The sequence below is a fragment of the Nothobranchius furzeri genome, chromosome 5 (genome assembly GCF_043380555.1).
Source record: "Nothobranchius furzeri strain GRZ-AD chromosome 5, NfurGRZ-RIMD1, whole genome shotgun sequence".
NCBI lineage: Eukaryota > Metazoa > Chordata > Actinopteri > Cyprinodontiformes > Nothobranchiidae > Nothobranchius > Nothobranchius furzeri.
Genome location: NC_091745.1, coordinates 43,518,075 through 43,533,749, shown reverse-complemented (window position 1 = coordinate 43,533,749; position 15,675 = coordinate 43,518,075). Strand labels below are relative to the sequence as shown.

Here is a 15,675-nt window from a genome sequence, read left to right as displayed (position 1 = left end):
CACCTTTAAAACAATCCAACCATCTCACCTTTTCAAAAGTTTTGAACTATCCATGTTTTCATTGTTTTATTTCATGGGCATGCTGCCACGTTTCTGTCCCACAGCTGCAGCACTGGCTGGTTGTCTGAGATCTACAGAAAAGCTGTTTGAAAGAGTGAACGAGGAAGGATGTCAGGACGTTTGGGTGAAGGAATGCATGACCAACAAAGGTTAGAAGAGATACGAAGACGGCAGTCATTTCAGCTGATCACAGGCGAAAACACTGGTGAGGAAAGTCTAAAAGTGCCAACATAAAGAAAACAAAACAAAACTTATGAACATGAATTATAGTGTTAATTTATTTTGACGACGTGAGTGTGTGTAAAACTGTGCATTGGCCCTACCTTTACCAGCCGAGATTGTCAAACAGTGCATTTTTTTTCATAAATTCTTCGTCTCATCAGCTTAAGAAGTGAACTGACACTGATGATAAACTTTCAAGTAAAGCCATTCGTTTATGTACTGATATCAATAACAGAGCATGCAAATGTGTTTGAGGATGTACCAAGACTGATGCAGAGTTGATAAAATTACTTATAGAGCGGTCTTTAAAATATGTATATATCACCCCTTAAACTGATGAGATGAATAATAGTCACAGAAGTAGGGAGCGGGGCGTGAGGTGCATTATATTTTTCAGTCTCTAGACCTTTGAGAAAAAAAAACTAGATTTCTGTTTTAATTTAAAACAGTTTGTCATGACTTCCTCTCTCTTTAAGCCATTTAAGTTTTTAGTCCTCTCTTTGACTGGGATTATCCATAACTTTTCCTGTAGAAGGCACTGAGCTTTATTTTCACAGTTGACTCAATCCTAATCTGTAATTCAAGACTGTTTCAAAAACACTGCTTTTTATCCAACTGCAATTAAATGGTGTGCGATGTAATTAACAAAGTAAATGATATATATATGTGTAGGTAAATGTAATGTAGAGAGACTTGTATTGTATTGTTATGTAAAATATTTATTTACAAATACTATTAACAAATATATAGATAGATAAATATTAGCCTTAAGGAGCTAGAAGAGAGTTATATGAAAAGTCCAGATTATCTTTGTTTTATTATTTTTGAAGCTCTTTCTGTTGAATCAGAAACTACACTAACAGGTCAGTACGGACGTGTTTTCTCCCCTTGTGGTACATGTAACACACAGATGGGTTAATTGTGTCCCAAGTTGTATGCCTGTGCTGCTGTACTGTGCCCACTGGTGTTTCTGACGATTTTTTTTGTACTGTCTCATGAAGTATAATCAATAAAACTGTTCCATTTAAAATTGTCTTCTAGTAATTAACTTTACCTTGATTATATCAATTATCTGCAATGTTATTTATTTTATATTTTATTACCTGGTAAAACCAAGTTTATTTTTAAAAGAATATTTTAGTCTGATATAATCCAAAATTCCACGTTAAGACATGTCTACAATCAAAAGAAATTGATCTGATTCTATTTTTTTGCCTTCTAAATGAGACATTGATCATGCAGTCTCCAGAGATATTTACTTTTTTATTAAATCTAAGAATATCGATAATTTAGCCTTTCAAAGTGTGACCAACCATTTGAAATGTTTGTTACAATCACAAGAAACTTAAACATTGAAAATCCACAGCACCAGCAAGAGAGACAGACAACAAAATGACAGAAAACACCAATTTAAGATGACCCCTGAATGAAATGCAAAGAAATGTATCTGTTGGGTTATGTCATGACTTGTGGAACGCGTTTAACCCAAGACATGCAGAATCAGCACGGGAGTCAGGAGGTAAGAAATTAAAGTCTTTTATTAAACAAACAGGAACTAAAGGAGCACTGAAATCCAGTGAATGATGCAGTGGGCAATTGTTCAGAGTTCTTAGCTCAGTGAGCTGCGGGACAAGCGAGGTGCCAAGGTGACGAGTGTGGCGATCCAGCCGGAACGGGAGGTGAGGAAGCAGAGAGGGGAAATGCAGGAGCGGTGGAGGAGGATGGGACATGTATGAAGATCCGTGGTTATTAGCAGAATCGGTGAAGGTTATGGTGGTAATCCTAGGAGGGCTAACAGACGGAGCTTCAGGAGCAAGCTCAAAATCGTAATCCAGACAAAAACAGTCCAAAGTCGAAATCCAAATAATCCAAACATGCGAGGTCAAACTACTACGAGCAAACAAGTGGCAGGCGTTACCAATACTGGAGTAATCATCCGGCTTCGAGTGGTGTCTCCATCCGCCTTTTAAACCCAAGCTCCTAATGATTGAGCATTAGGAGCATTCAGCACACCTGGTGACCCTCTGCTCCTCACCCGTGGGACACAGAACCTCAAAGATTGTTAATTTAGGAGGAGCACTCACCTCGGCACGAGGATCATGACAGGTTATTTTTGCAGCTCATTTTCTCAACATGAAAACAGTCTCCTACACCTCTATCCTGTATAAGGATATAAGAAAATACCGATATGGCAATATATTGCAATATTTTTCCCTGTGATATAACATCAATTTTCAAAGCCACATGTTGACATTTTTGAATAACTTTAACCCTTTGATGCATGAATTATGAAATCTTCAACCATGATTTTTTAAACAATTTTTTTCATTCATCTTTAGGTGTGAATGAAACTAATTTCATATTTACATATTTTTTGTAACATTTAATTTACACATAGTTTATTATATGTCCACCTCAGTGGAATGCATGCAATCTGAACATGAAATATGTTGGCTTGACTTACTGAAGTCCAAATGGAGGGGCTCAAATGCAATAAAGTCTTCAACAGCTGTGCTTAATAGTAAAAATAAATAAATAACAATTTTGAGTACCTGTCCACTGTAGTGACCATTATGCATCAAAGGGTTAATGCAAACATTTATTTATTTTCTTTTCTTTTGGTGCAATTCAAACACCGACTGCTAGTTGGCAGCAGTGTGCAATGGGTTTTGTTTCCACCACTGAAATGTAAATCCCTCTATTATGGTTCAGATAAGAAGAAGAAAGAAAGAAGAAGAAAATATCATTTCTATAGCGCCTCTCAAGATAAAAAATCATGAGGTGCTTCACAAAAATAAAAAAAATGTCAAAATATAAAAAAGCATCTAGAAAATGTTTAAAAATATATTTAAAATGAGCAAGATGAGACAATTGTGGTAAAAAATGTTAAGAAAGAGAGAAAGAATAGGAAAAGGGGAAATCAGTGGTTCCTGAGGAAGGTGGAATAGGTGGGGAGAGCAGAATAAAGAGACTGTTGTGAAGAAGGTCATACAAAAGCCAGCTTGAACAAGTAAGTCTTCAGCTGCTTTTTAAAGGAGACCACTGAGTCCAATGATCTCAGGCTCAGGGGGAGAGAGTTCCAGAGTCTGGGGGCCACAGCAGCAAATGATCTGTCACCTTTGGTCTTTAGCCTGGTGCATTGCACAACCAGTAGGCTTTGATCACTGGACCTCAGGGACCTGCTGGGGGTGTGGGGACTAAGAAGATCACCAATGTAAGATGGTGCTTGTCCATGTAAGGCCCTATAGACCAGAACCAGGATCTTGAAATGAACCCTGAAGTTGACTGGCAGCCAGTGAAGCTGGAGGAGAAGCGGGGTGATGTGGGTGTGTTTGGAGGACTTGGTCAGAAGCCGAGCACAGGCATTCTGAACCACCTGTAGACAGTTCAGGGAGGTTCTGCTCAGACACGTGAAAAGAGAGTTACAGTAGTCTAAGCGTGAGGAGATGAAGGTGTGGATAACTGTCTCAAGTTCAGAGCGAGACAGAATGGGACTCAGCTTAGCAATGTTCCTGAGATGGAAAAAGGAAGAGCGAGCAAGAGAACTGACATGAGAATCCAGGGTGAGAGCTGGGTCAAAGGTCACGCCAAGATTCCTGACAGATGGTTTGGTGTGGGAAGCAAGCTGACCAAGAGAGTCTCTGACTTTGGGAACCAGCTTGTCTGGGGAACAGACGAGGATCTCAGTCTTATCTTCATTCACCTGAAGAAAGCTCCCAGCCATCCAGGTTTTGATAGAGTCTAAGCAGGTGTGTAACAGCTGAAGAGGAAGCAGATAGAGGAGGAAGAGCAGAGCCCCCAGCTCAGAACCTTGTGGGACACCATGGGTAAGAGAGGTGGTGGAGGACCTAAACTTGGAGACAGCCACATAAAAGGAGTGCTCAGAGAGATAAGAGGAGAACCACTCCAGAGCAGATCCTGATAGGCCTACCCAGTCTCTCAGCCTCTCCAGTAGCAGGTGATGGTCAACAGTCTCAAAGGCTGCAGTCAGGTCCAGCAGGACCAGAACAGAACAGTCCCCTGCATCACTGTGAGTCAGAAGGTCATTAGAGACCCTAAGAAGAGCTGTTTCAGTAGAATAAGCTCTGACTGGAAGCTATCATAGATGTTATGTTGCTATTGTGGTTCAGATACCTCATGTTAAACATGTTATGTACCAGTTTGGACTGCTTATTGAATTTTCCTACAATCATTTCAGTCTAAAAAATGCTAATGTCGTCTGACTGAATGTATCACAATATATCGTGACATATCGTCCCCCTATATTGTGATACATATTGTATCGTCTCCCTGTATCATGATATACCGTATCGGCACCCTGTATTGTGATACGTATCGTCTCCCTGTATTGTGATACGTATCGTATCGGCACCCTGTATTGTGATACGTATCGTATTGTCTCCCTGTATCATGATAAATCGTATCGGCACCCTGTATTGTGATAAGTATCGTATCGTCTCCCTGTATCATGATATATTGTATTGGCTCCCTGTATTGTGATATGTATAGTATCGTCTCCCTGTATCGTGATACGTATAGTATCGTCTCCCTGTATCGTGATACTTATTGTATTGTCTCCCAGTATTGTGATATATTGCATCGTCTCCCTGTATTGTGATATGTATGGTGTTGTCTCCCTGTATCGTGATATACGGTATTGTCTCTGTGTATCGTGATATGTATCGTATTGCCAGAATTTCACCAATACACATCCCTACTCCTGCATTAGCCTCTGAGAAAAAATAAACTGTCTGTGAAACTCTACCATTAGAAAAGCCTGACAGATCTACGTCACATTGTCACTGAACATTCATGGACTTACCCAGGGAAGGTTGTTGCTGGTTTAGCGTCCAGGAAACAGCAGAGAACGTCTCAGCTTATAGAAGCTAACATTAGCGACTCCTTGTGGAAGTAAAACATCCATGTCACAGACCAAACTGAATAATTCGTAGAGTCGCGTGGCTCTTTTTCAGTCCAAGGCATGATGTTGTAATATCAGGAAATAACACTCCAAATCCTGCTGTCTGCTGCAGCAGACTTGTCTGTGCTGATCAGTGACGTATCTGGACATTTTCCCCCTGAGTGCGGCTTGCAAGGCATTCATTCCTACCAGAGATCACTGTAAATGTAAAATAAGTTTCTTTCCTCTTGTTTAGTTTTATCTGCACAGGGTTTGACAGCAAAAGACAACACGATCTGACTTGTGAATAAACTCTACATTGCCTTGATTTTTTTGTCCTATTTCACCCCACAAATAGCAACCTCAATCCCGTTATTATTTTTCTTTACGAGCTTCATGTACTATAGATTTTACCGGATTTAACATTGAAACTGCTAGACAAGTGGTAGCCTAACCTCTACATAAGTCATTGGTTTACATTTTTTAGTGATAGCTTCAATGAGAGGTTTTTGAATATTCACTTTAACATTGATCACTTTTATATTTGCAGTTCATTTGAATGAGCAGCAAACTGCAGATGCCGTCATATTTGCATGTAGCCACTGCTAGTCACTGTTGACGCCATGATCCCACATATGTATTAACTTCAAGAGGCACTCACAGTGCTGCTTGACTTTTTCAGGCACCCTGAACCCTTTTACACACAGTAGAAATTTTATTTTGGGAACAATATTTATTAAAGAGCTCTGAGAGGGTGATATTCATTTAAAGAAGACATTGTGACTCAGTTCTACAGTTGATACAAAACATGATCAAGGAGTTATTTGCACTAAATCTCTCTCACATAAATCGTTCTCAGCTGTTTTATTTTTGACAGTTTCATTCCCTACCAGAATGAGCCGTTTCAGGGCTCAGTCACTTTAAGGAAACAAGCTGGAGCTGGCCACTCCAGCCCATCCACCGCTCTGCTATAAGCTGAGAAGCTTTGGTATCTTGCAAGGGCTCAGAGTAGCACTGCTGCATCTTCAGCAGCAGCAGCAGCTCTCGTGAAAGTTGGTTCTATACTATTTTCCCGATTGTGACATCACAAAAAGAGACTTTTTGAAACAGCTTGTTTTAGGCACATGATCCCTAAAATCAAACCATGACAGACAAGTTCTTTTTCACATGAGTGCTTATGGAGGCAGAAACATACATGGCAGCACAAAAGGATGCAAAAGTTAAGTTTTGTATTATATGTCCTCTTTAAAATGATCTGTCAGTTATCCCTCCTCTTAACATTTTGGAGTATGTACAAAGTGAAATAAAAAAAGCGAAGGCTGCAAAAATAGTTTGTTTTGAACCATCTTCAGACCTTCTGACTACCATAGCTTGAATTCTTAATAAAAAAATAAATAAAAATAAACTCTGTGGGACTGGTTCAGCGGAAAACAGTAAAATTTTATAAATATTTTCAGGAAAGACATTGACTTTTGGGTATGGGCTCAGTAAATGGTCTGTTGACATGACCTTGCCTCCATTTGTTGAATTTAGTATTGCACAGTGACAAATGCTTGACGGTGTGGATTTTCTAAGCATTGTCAGTCCAGAGCAATTGGAAGGCAATTTTGGCCTCTGAAGCATACAGTTTTAAAAGGTGTCATTATCGCCTCCAGTAAAACAACAGCAATTATGTATAATTTCATGTCTTGCTACCAGCGCTGTTGAAACTCATGGAGAGAGATAGAAGAAAATGTATTCATCTTTTGAGGTGCACTGTACTGTATGTGATGCAGTCTTTGTCCTAACATTGGGTCAAGAAGATCTACACAGTCAACAACCAGATAGTAGTTTTAACTGGAACCACCAAGGCTATCAATAAAATAGTGCATGAGTAATAAGTTGCATTAAAACTTGTTTCCTTTGAATTTAATTGACTATGTCATCAAGCCTGCTTTCCAGCTGTCGCATGTGGCGTGTGGCAACACAATTGCAGTAGTCTAGTGAAACGGCACACTTTCAATAAAGTCAAACAAGAATAGAATAGAATAGAATAGAATACTTTATTTGTCAATTCTTCGAATGTGCTTGCCATTCAAGGAATTGAAATTACGTTTCACACTGTCCCATGCGTAGACATTTACATAAAGTGCAGATGCACAACAATAACAAAACAAAAAACATCCCTAACAATAAGATAATATTAAACAGATAAATATCGCTAATAATATGCAAAACACATAGCAGCAGGTGTGTGCAATTTCTATGCAGAGGTAGTTGTTTACAATCAGAAATGTTTACCCCATTATTGGTTCAACCACTATTTCCTTTTTGTATAATGTGTATGTGTGTGGTGTGGTGTGTGTGTGTGTGCGTGTGTGTGTGTGGGGTGTGGTGTGTGTGTGCGTGTGCGTGTGCGTGTGCGTGTGTGTGTGTGTGTGTGTGTGTGAGTGTGTGTGGGGTGGGGTGTAGGGTCCAGTCTGTCATCCTATACCCCTGTCACCCTAGTGATTCTGCTGGCTGGGATCTGTGAGGGAAGAGAGTTCAGCAGTCTCAGCCTGGTGGACGAAACTGTTGGTGAGCCTGGTAGTGCGGGAGCGGAGACTTCTGTATCTCTTTCCAGAGGGCAGGAGGCTGAACAGACAGTGCGCAGGGTGGGTGGCATCGTTGACAATTGTGATGGCTTTACGGGTGAGGCGAGTGGTGTAAATGTCTTGCAGGGAGGGGAGTGGTGCACCAACTATCCTCTCAGCCGTTCTCACAATGCGCTGTAGAGCTTTCCTGTTATAGTCAGTGCAGCTACCGCCCCACACAGTGATACAGCTGGAGAGGATGCTTTCAATAGTTCCTCTGTAGAATGTGATCAGGATGGGTGGTGGAGCACTTGCCCGCTTGAGTTTGCACAGGAAGTAGAGGCGCTGCTGTGCTTTCTTGGCCAGTGAAGCTGTGTTGGTGGTCCAGGAGAGGTCCTCCCTGATGTGCACCCCCAGGAACTTCGTGCTGCTCACTCTCTCCACCGCAGCGCCGTCGATGGCCAATGGGGGGTAGTTGTTGTGGCCTCTCTGGAAGTTGACAATGATCTCCTTGGTCTTACTAACATTTAGCTGGAGGTAAACAATCTGTTTATATTGTGTTTTTATTGATTTTATGGTTGGCACTCTTTATGGCATCCTTTATGTTTATTCATTTTACTGTTGTGAAGCACTTTGTGATTCTTTCTGTGAAAAGTGCTACGATAATCATTACTCACTAACTCACTCAAACAACTTATTTTATTGCAATAATGAACTCTATAAGATCAGTTTTAGTTGGTGGGTGCTTCCCTCTAGTGGAGAGTAGCATGCATTGAACATGATTTTATTCACCTTTTAGCTTTGGACTCATAAAATGACAGTGGCAAAGATTTGCAACGCTAAATATTCTTGGTTGAACTTTGCAAACGTTGGTACAAAGCTAAGTAAACATAAATGAAATCAGAAAAAGCTTAGCTTTTTTTGAGTTTATTTGCTGAAAAAAGATAACTCTGTTCTTATACATTTTCCCAAAAATTACAATCTTATTTATTTTTTGTTATTTTCTTTGTGTGATATCAGTAAAAAATAAAGTTTGGTGATTTTGGCTTCAACATTTTTTTGCAAAATAAAACTTAAATTGTCAGTTTTAATTTTATTTCTAAAGATTATTTCAAGAACGCACCCAAGAATTTACTGTTTCATGCATCTCAACAGGTCCTGACCCAATTCTGGGAAACTGCAATAGAAGATCAGGGACCATATGTTCTTCAGTTGACAGACAGGTTATACAGACGCGGACAACATTGTTGATACTTTTCGGTCAATGAAAGAAAAAAACCACAGTGGTCACAGAAATAACTTGAATCTGAAAAAAAAAAATTATAAGTAAAAATTGTATGAAATTCAACCAATTAAAGTCAGACATTGCTTTTTCCACCATGCTTCAACTGAATTTAAAAAAAAATAAACTCTTGGAACAGGCTTGGACAAAAACAATGGTACCCCTAGAAAAAACTTAAAATGTGACCAAAGGCACGTGTTATTTCAAGGTGTGTCCACTAATTAGCATCACAGGTGTCTACAATCTTGTCATCAGTCAGTAGGCCTATTTATAGGACTCCATGTAGTCACTGTGTTGTTTGTTGACATGGTGTGTACCACACACACACAATATGGACCAGAGGAAGCAAAGGAAAAATCGTCTCAGGAGTTTATAAAGAAAATGATAGCCAAGCATGTTAACGGTAAAGTTATGAGACCATCTCCAGTCAGATAGATGTTCCTGTGACCACAGTTGTGCATGTTTTTTTTTTTTTTAGAAATTTCAGATCCATGGAACTGTAGCCAATCTCCGTGGATGTGGCTGCAGGAGGAAAACTGATGACAAATCAATGAGATGTTACACCCCTCTGTGGGCTCTGCTAGGAAGGAGAGGGGAATAAACATAAGAAGGACGAGTATAACGCAAAGTAACCCTAATGGGGGAGAAAAGGCTTGACTAAACAAAACCCAAACTCAAAGTGTCCTTGTCTTTACAAAGGTTTTATTAAAAAGAAATGAAACCAAAAGAAGGAGTCAAAACCCTTACCAAGAAATCAACCAAGTTAAAATTAATTAACTGAAAATGTCCAGAGGACCAACCACTATAATTCCTAAAATAAACCTCCTTTAGTAAAAGGGACTGGAACTTAAGATGATGGGCAACATCCCCACCAAGTAGTTAAACAAAGGTTTGTCTAAAAGACAAACCAAACAAAAGTACTAAATTAACTAAAGTTGTCAGAATGGCCAAAATAGCTCAGTAAACCGAGACTTCAAAAAGGGGACTACCCCACCAGGTAATTTACCAAATATGGTCTAAAAGACTCACCAAACCAAAATTACCTTCTAACTCAAATTGTCCCAAACACAAAAAGTCCTAAGGTTACTTCTTCACAAGAAGTAAGCAAAACAACTTGGTTTAAACCACAAGACCGAGATAACCACCAAGGGGAGAGCACACGTTGCTGCTGCAACCTACAAATATTTCTCTCCCCTGATGAGCTCCAGCTGGCCGCTTTTGAAGGGCCAGCTGATGAGTTGAAAAGTCCCAGCTGGGCGTGACTGCAGCTTTGGTGCTTCCCAAGGAGCAGCTGCCCAAGGTGCTACACTTCTGCACAGGAAAACGGAGTGCAGCACATCACTGGGCTCCAAAACGGTGGCGGCCGTAACAGATGTTTTAATTCAAATGGTAACAAAACAGCTCATAAAATGTTCCAAAGAGATCCAAGGTGAACTTCAAACTCAAGGAACATCAGTGTCAGATCACACCACCCATTGTTGTTTGAGCCAAAGTAGACTACATGGTAGATGACCAAGGAGGACTCCATTGTTGAAAACAAATCACAAAGAAGTCTGACTGGAATACGCCAAACTACATGTTGACAAGCCATAACGCTTCTGAGAGAAGGTCCTATGGACAGATGAGACAGAAATGGAACCTTTTGCTAAGAAACATCAGCTCTATGTTCACTGATGGAATAATGAAGTATATCAAGAAAAGATCACTGTCTCTACTGTCAAACATGGAGGAGGCTCTGTATGTTCTGGGGCTGCTTTGCTGCATCTGGCACATGATGTCTTGAATCTGTGCAGGCTACAATGAAATCTCAAGACTATCAAAGGTATTCTAGAGAGAAATGTGCTGGCCAGCTTCAGAAAGCTTGGTCTCAGTCGCAGGTCAAGGGTCTTGCAACAAGACAAGGACCCAAAACACACACAGCTGAGGACACCCAAGAATGGCCTTCTATGAGCCCTGACTTCAATCCTATTGAGTATCTTTGGACAAAGCTGAAACATGCTGTCTGGAAAAGGTGCGCTTCAAACCTGAGACAACTGGAGCAGTCTGCTCATGAGGAGTGGGCCAAAATACCTGCTGAGAGTCCAAAGGGATTAGAAAACCAAAGATGTCCAGTTGCCCTCACTCAAAACCCTTTGGATCATCATGACCTGGATGACTGACAACCTTCACCAGCATACCTGCTGAGAGGTGCAGAAGTCCCATTGGCAGTTACAGGAATCGTTTGATTGCCTCAAAAGGTTGTGCAACAAAATATTAATTCAGGTGTACCATCGTTTTTGTCCAGGCCTGTTTCATGAGTTTATTTTTTTAGTAATTCAGATGAAGCATGGTGGAAAAGCAATGTCTGTCTTTTATTGTTTAAATTTCATATAATTGTTATTTAGGGTGATGGTGGCACAGGAGTTAAGTGCCCACCTCGTGATTGGAAGGTTGTAGGTTTGAGTCCTGCTCAGTCTGTCAGTTTCATTGTGTCTTTGGGCAAGACACTTAACCCACCTTGCCTGCTTGTGGTGGTCGGAGAGACCGCGGCAGCCTGGCCTCTGACAGAGCGCCCCAAGGCAGCTGTGGCTACAACGTAGCTCATCACCACCAGTGTGTGAATGGGTGAATGACTGATTGTGTTGTAAAGCACCTTGGGGGTTCCAGGACTCTAGAAGGTGCTATATCAAATAAAGGCCAGTTACCATATTATCACTTTTGTCAGATTCAAGTTATTTCTGTGACCATTGTGTGTTTTGACTGAAGGCCCCAACAGTCTGTCCATGTCTGCCTTACTGAAATACACCAACAGTGTATAAATAGATTATTGGTTCACATAGAAGACAGCTTTTATTCAACATAAAACAATCAAAGTGTCTCGCCACAAGTAAATTAAAAGTTGTTATTTTCCTGTTATTACAACTCAAGCTGCTTTAAGCCAGATTTATGCACAAATTAAGAACACCATGACCCATAAATGATGCAGAAAATCTATCCAGTTAATTTATTATTTTCAAACTTCACCAAAATCTGATCCAACCTGCTGAAGCCAGAGTTCTGAAGAGAGTTTGAAGGATACTTGACATTTCTCCAAATATCGCTGCACTTCAATGGCTCCCTGCAAAGTCCAGATTATATCTTAAAAAAATGATTTCTTCTAATTTGTAAAGCTCTACATCAAGTTCCATCTGGTAGACATTATTTTCCCACAAGTTCTCAATAGAGCACTTTGCTCTCAGACTGCACTTACAGGGCTGCTTGTGGAACAAAGTTTCCTTTGATGAGGGAGACAGCTTGTTTAATTAAATCCTTCCTTTTAAATAAGTCTTATTAGCTTGAATCCTCCTGACTCATCCCTTTAGTTGTGTTGCCACATGCTTAGAATACTTTCTGGAGGATATATTGAGACAGGAAAACATTTATTTTTAATTGTCTAAATCTGAGTCCATGGTCTTGAGTTGGAAAAGGGTAAATGCCTTCTCTGGGTCAGGGATGAGGTCCTGCCCCAAGTGGAGGAGTTTAAGTATCTCGGGGTCTTGTTCACGAGTAAGGGAACGGTGGAGCATGAGATCGATAGGTGGCTTGGTGCTGCATCTGCAGTGATGCGGGCGTTGGACCGGTTTGTTGTGGTGAAGAGAAAGCTGAGTCAGGAGGCGAAGCTCTCGATTTACCAGTCGATCTATGTTCCTACCCTCACCTATGGTCATGAGCTTTGGGTAGTGACCGAAAGAAGGAGGTCGCAGATACAAGCGGCCAAAATTAGATTTGTCCACAGGGTGGCTAGGCTCTCCCTTAGAGATAGGGTGAGAAGCTCTGTCATCCCGGAGGGGCTCGGAGTAGACCCGCTGCTCCTCCACATCAAGGGGAGCCAGTTGAGGTGGCTCGGGCATCTGGTCAGGATGCCTCCTGGACGCCTCCCTGGTGAGGTTTTCTGGGCACGTCCAACCGGGAGGAGGACTAAAGGTAGACCCAGGACACGGTGGAGGGACTATGTCTCTCACCTGGCCAGGGAACGCCTTGGGCTTCCCACGGAAGAGCTGGCCCAAGTGGCTGGGGAGAGGGAAGTCTGGGCCTCTCGAGTTAGGCTACTGCCCCCGCGACTCGACTCCGAATAAGCGGAAGAAAATGGATAGATGGATGTCTATTGTTATTTAGTTCATGGTTGACTAAAGCTTATTCAAAAACTCCAAAAATGTTTAGAAATATTTTTAAATCGGACCCACATGGTCTAATGAGAGATGTTATTTGGGGATTTGTGCTCAACAAAGCATTGATGCCCTTGCTTTTAAAGGCCATCAAATCCCATTTGATAATAATAAAACGGCCAAATGTTCTTAGAACAAACTTGTATTTTCAAAATCACCCAAAAAACGAAAGTGATGTTTGTTCAAGTTACTTATTCCTTATACGTAGCTTCTACATAATCATGTCCTTCCGTCAGTGGCGGTTCTACATCGAATTACTCCCCGGGCGAGGCCCCCTTTGAGCGCCCCCCCCCCAACCCCCCCCCCCCCCTCCCACCACCACCACCACCACCACACCACCCCACCTGCATGAACACACACATGTTTTCTACAAACAGGCATGTTTTATTAGAACGACTGTTGAACATTCATTTTTCTAAGTTGCACATATTTACATTAATTACTATGAAGTTGTCAGAATGTAAAGCACTATACATTATATACTGTATCAAAATATATAGAATCAAATATACAAAAACAAACAATAACTAAATATTAAGAATATATGAACATAATAGATAATAAATATTCTAAATAGCAAAACAATTTCACACGTAACAAACTAAAGATAATCACTACAGTATTGCACTTAGAACAGAAAACACAAACTAAAATTAAAACCTAACCTTGATGCAACGTCATCAATAATGTCATCACATGAAATCTGCTCCCCTACTGAGTGATTGATACTAATCAGAGCCAGGTTAGTGAGCCGCCCCTGAAACATAGGTGACCTCAGGTATGACTTGATCAAGTTTTGAAAAGCTCCTCTCAGCTTGAGCCACAGTGACTGGCAGAGCAGTCCAAAAGTTGGGGTAGATCTCCAATAGATCTTTATCATGATCCATAATATTTTAGAATTGCCTCTGAAATTGTAATTTAAACTGACATAAAAAACTGTAGACTACCAAAAATGCCAACTTTTACAGAACAAATCATGTAAAAAATAATCAGTGCAGCCATCTGCAATAAATAAACAGGATAGTTAGTGGTGACTGGGGTGTTTTCTTCTGCTTGTAGAGTTGTTTTATTTATTATTATGTGAACATGATCAACATGTGTTTGTTGTTGTTCAGGCAGGCCACAGGCTGCAGCGAGCATTTAACAAATTAGTTTGAATCAGTAAAAAACGATTCGAGGACTTTTTTCAAACCATTTGAATATTCGTTTAAATATTTCAGCCCTATTAGCTCTGTTAGCAATTAGTTGACCGCATTTAACCGTTAAAATCCCAGTTAACTGGTTCAAAAAATTGAAAACATGCATCATGAGAGCTAAATACCTTTATCTTTCTGCTCTTTTTTCTTTTTTTTCCCCTGAATCGGGCACCTGGTGGTTTTAGCCTTTTTATGTTCATCTCTTCTGTTTGTCTCCTGACTCAGTAAGTTTCCTTTAGTCAGGACTAAACAATTTGACCTTGATGGGGGGTGACCACAAAATCGTTTTGTTTTTCCTTTTTTTATTCGGCCATTTCACACAATTCAGAGAAACCTGAAAGAATTATAGGCCTGTGTTTATGATGTTATGAATGAAATATGGAAGAACATCAAGATGTGATTGACTTTAGCCATGTTAATACAGTTGATTCAGCCCCTGCACGCTCATTCATTTGGGAAAGACGCAGAGGTGAATTCCCCCGCCGCACCCCTCCCCTTCCTGTTCTTCATAGACACACGGTGCACGTGAACGTTCTCAGTCAGCAGGAGCGCCTGCAGCTGCAGGGGGCGCCAACTTGCTGTTTCCAATCCAGACACTGTCATAAGACAGATAATAGGAAACCTCGGTGCGGCGCAGATTTCCTTTTTTTTTTTTTACTCCGCGCTTGTGCGCCCCTTTTGTGTCATGAAAAAATGCCGCCCCGGGCAACTGCCCTGTCTGCCCGTGCCTAAAACCGCTACTGCCTTCCGTTACACACACACACACACGCACACACACACACACACACACACACACACACACACACACACACACACACACACACACACACACACACACACACACACACACACACACACACACACACACACACACACATTGTCCCAAGTAAACACCAGTTAATACAACATTTTACCATCACCAACTCCAATTATTACTAACGTAACATAAACATATGAATGGGGAACCTTAAAAGTGGGCCTTTTATTGACTTATATCACACTGAAAATTTACATTTTTAAATGACATAAAGTCTACATTTTTGACCGATCCTTTTATTTCAGTGCTTCTGGTTTCCAGATGATGTCCAAATAACCTGTTCGGAGGCTTCAGGGACCACAGTGTTCAGTGTTTTCTTTGACCACTGTCCTTTCTGCATATTTGCCTAATTACTGGGAGCTTTGAGACATTTCTCAAGAAGCCACATCGGTTAATAATTGGCCACTTGATGATTGCTGCAGAGATCTGCCCCTTGTTCCCATAGACACGTCCCAACACATG

At 40.8% G+C, this 15,675-nt stretch overlaps 1 protein-coding gene across 1 annotated transcript in view; it reads left to right on the top strand.

Annotated features, from left to right (window-relative positions):
* The window catches only part of slc6a3 (solute carrier family 6 member 3), a 48,439-nt gene extending 47,142 nt beyond the window's left edge, over positions 1–1,297 (top strand). Inside the window, exon 16 of the mRNA XM_015949116.3 lies at positions 105–1,297. Within this exon, the coding sequence (XP_015804602.1) occupies positions 105–128 (24 nt within the window). The 3' untranslated portion in view covers positions 129–1,297. The remainder of the gene's footprint in view (positions 1–104) is intronic.
* The last annotated feature ends 14,378 nt before the right edge of the window (positions 1,298–15,675 follow it).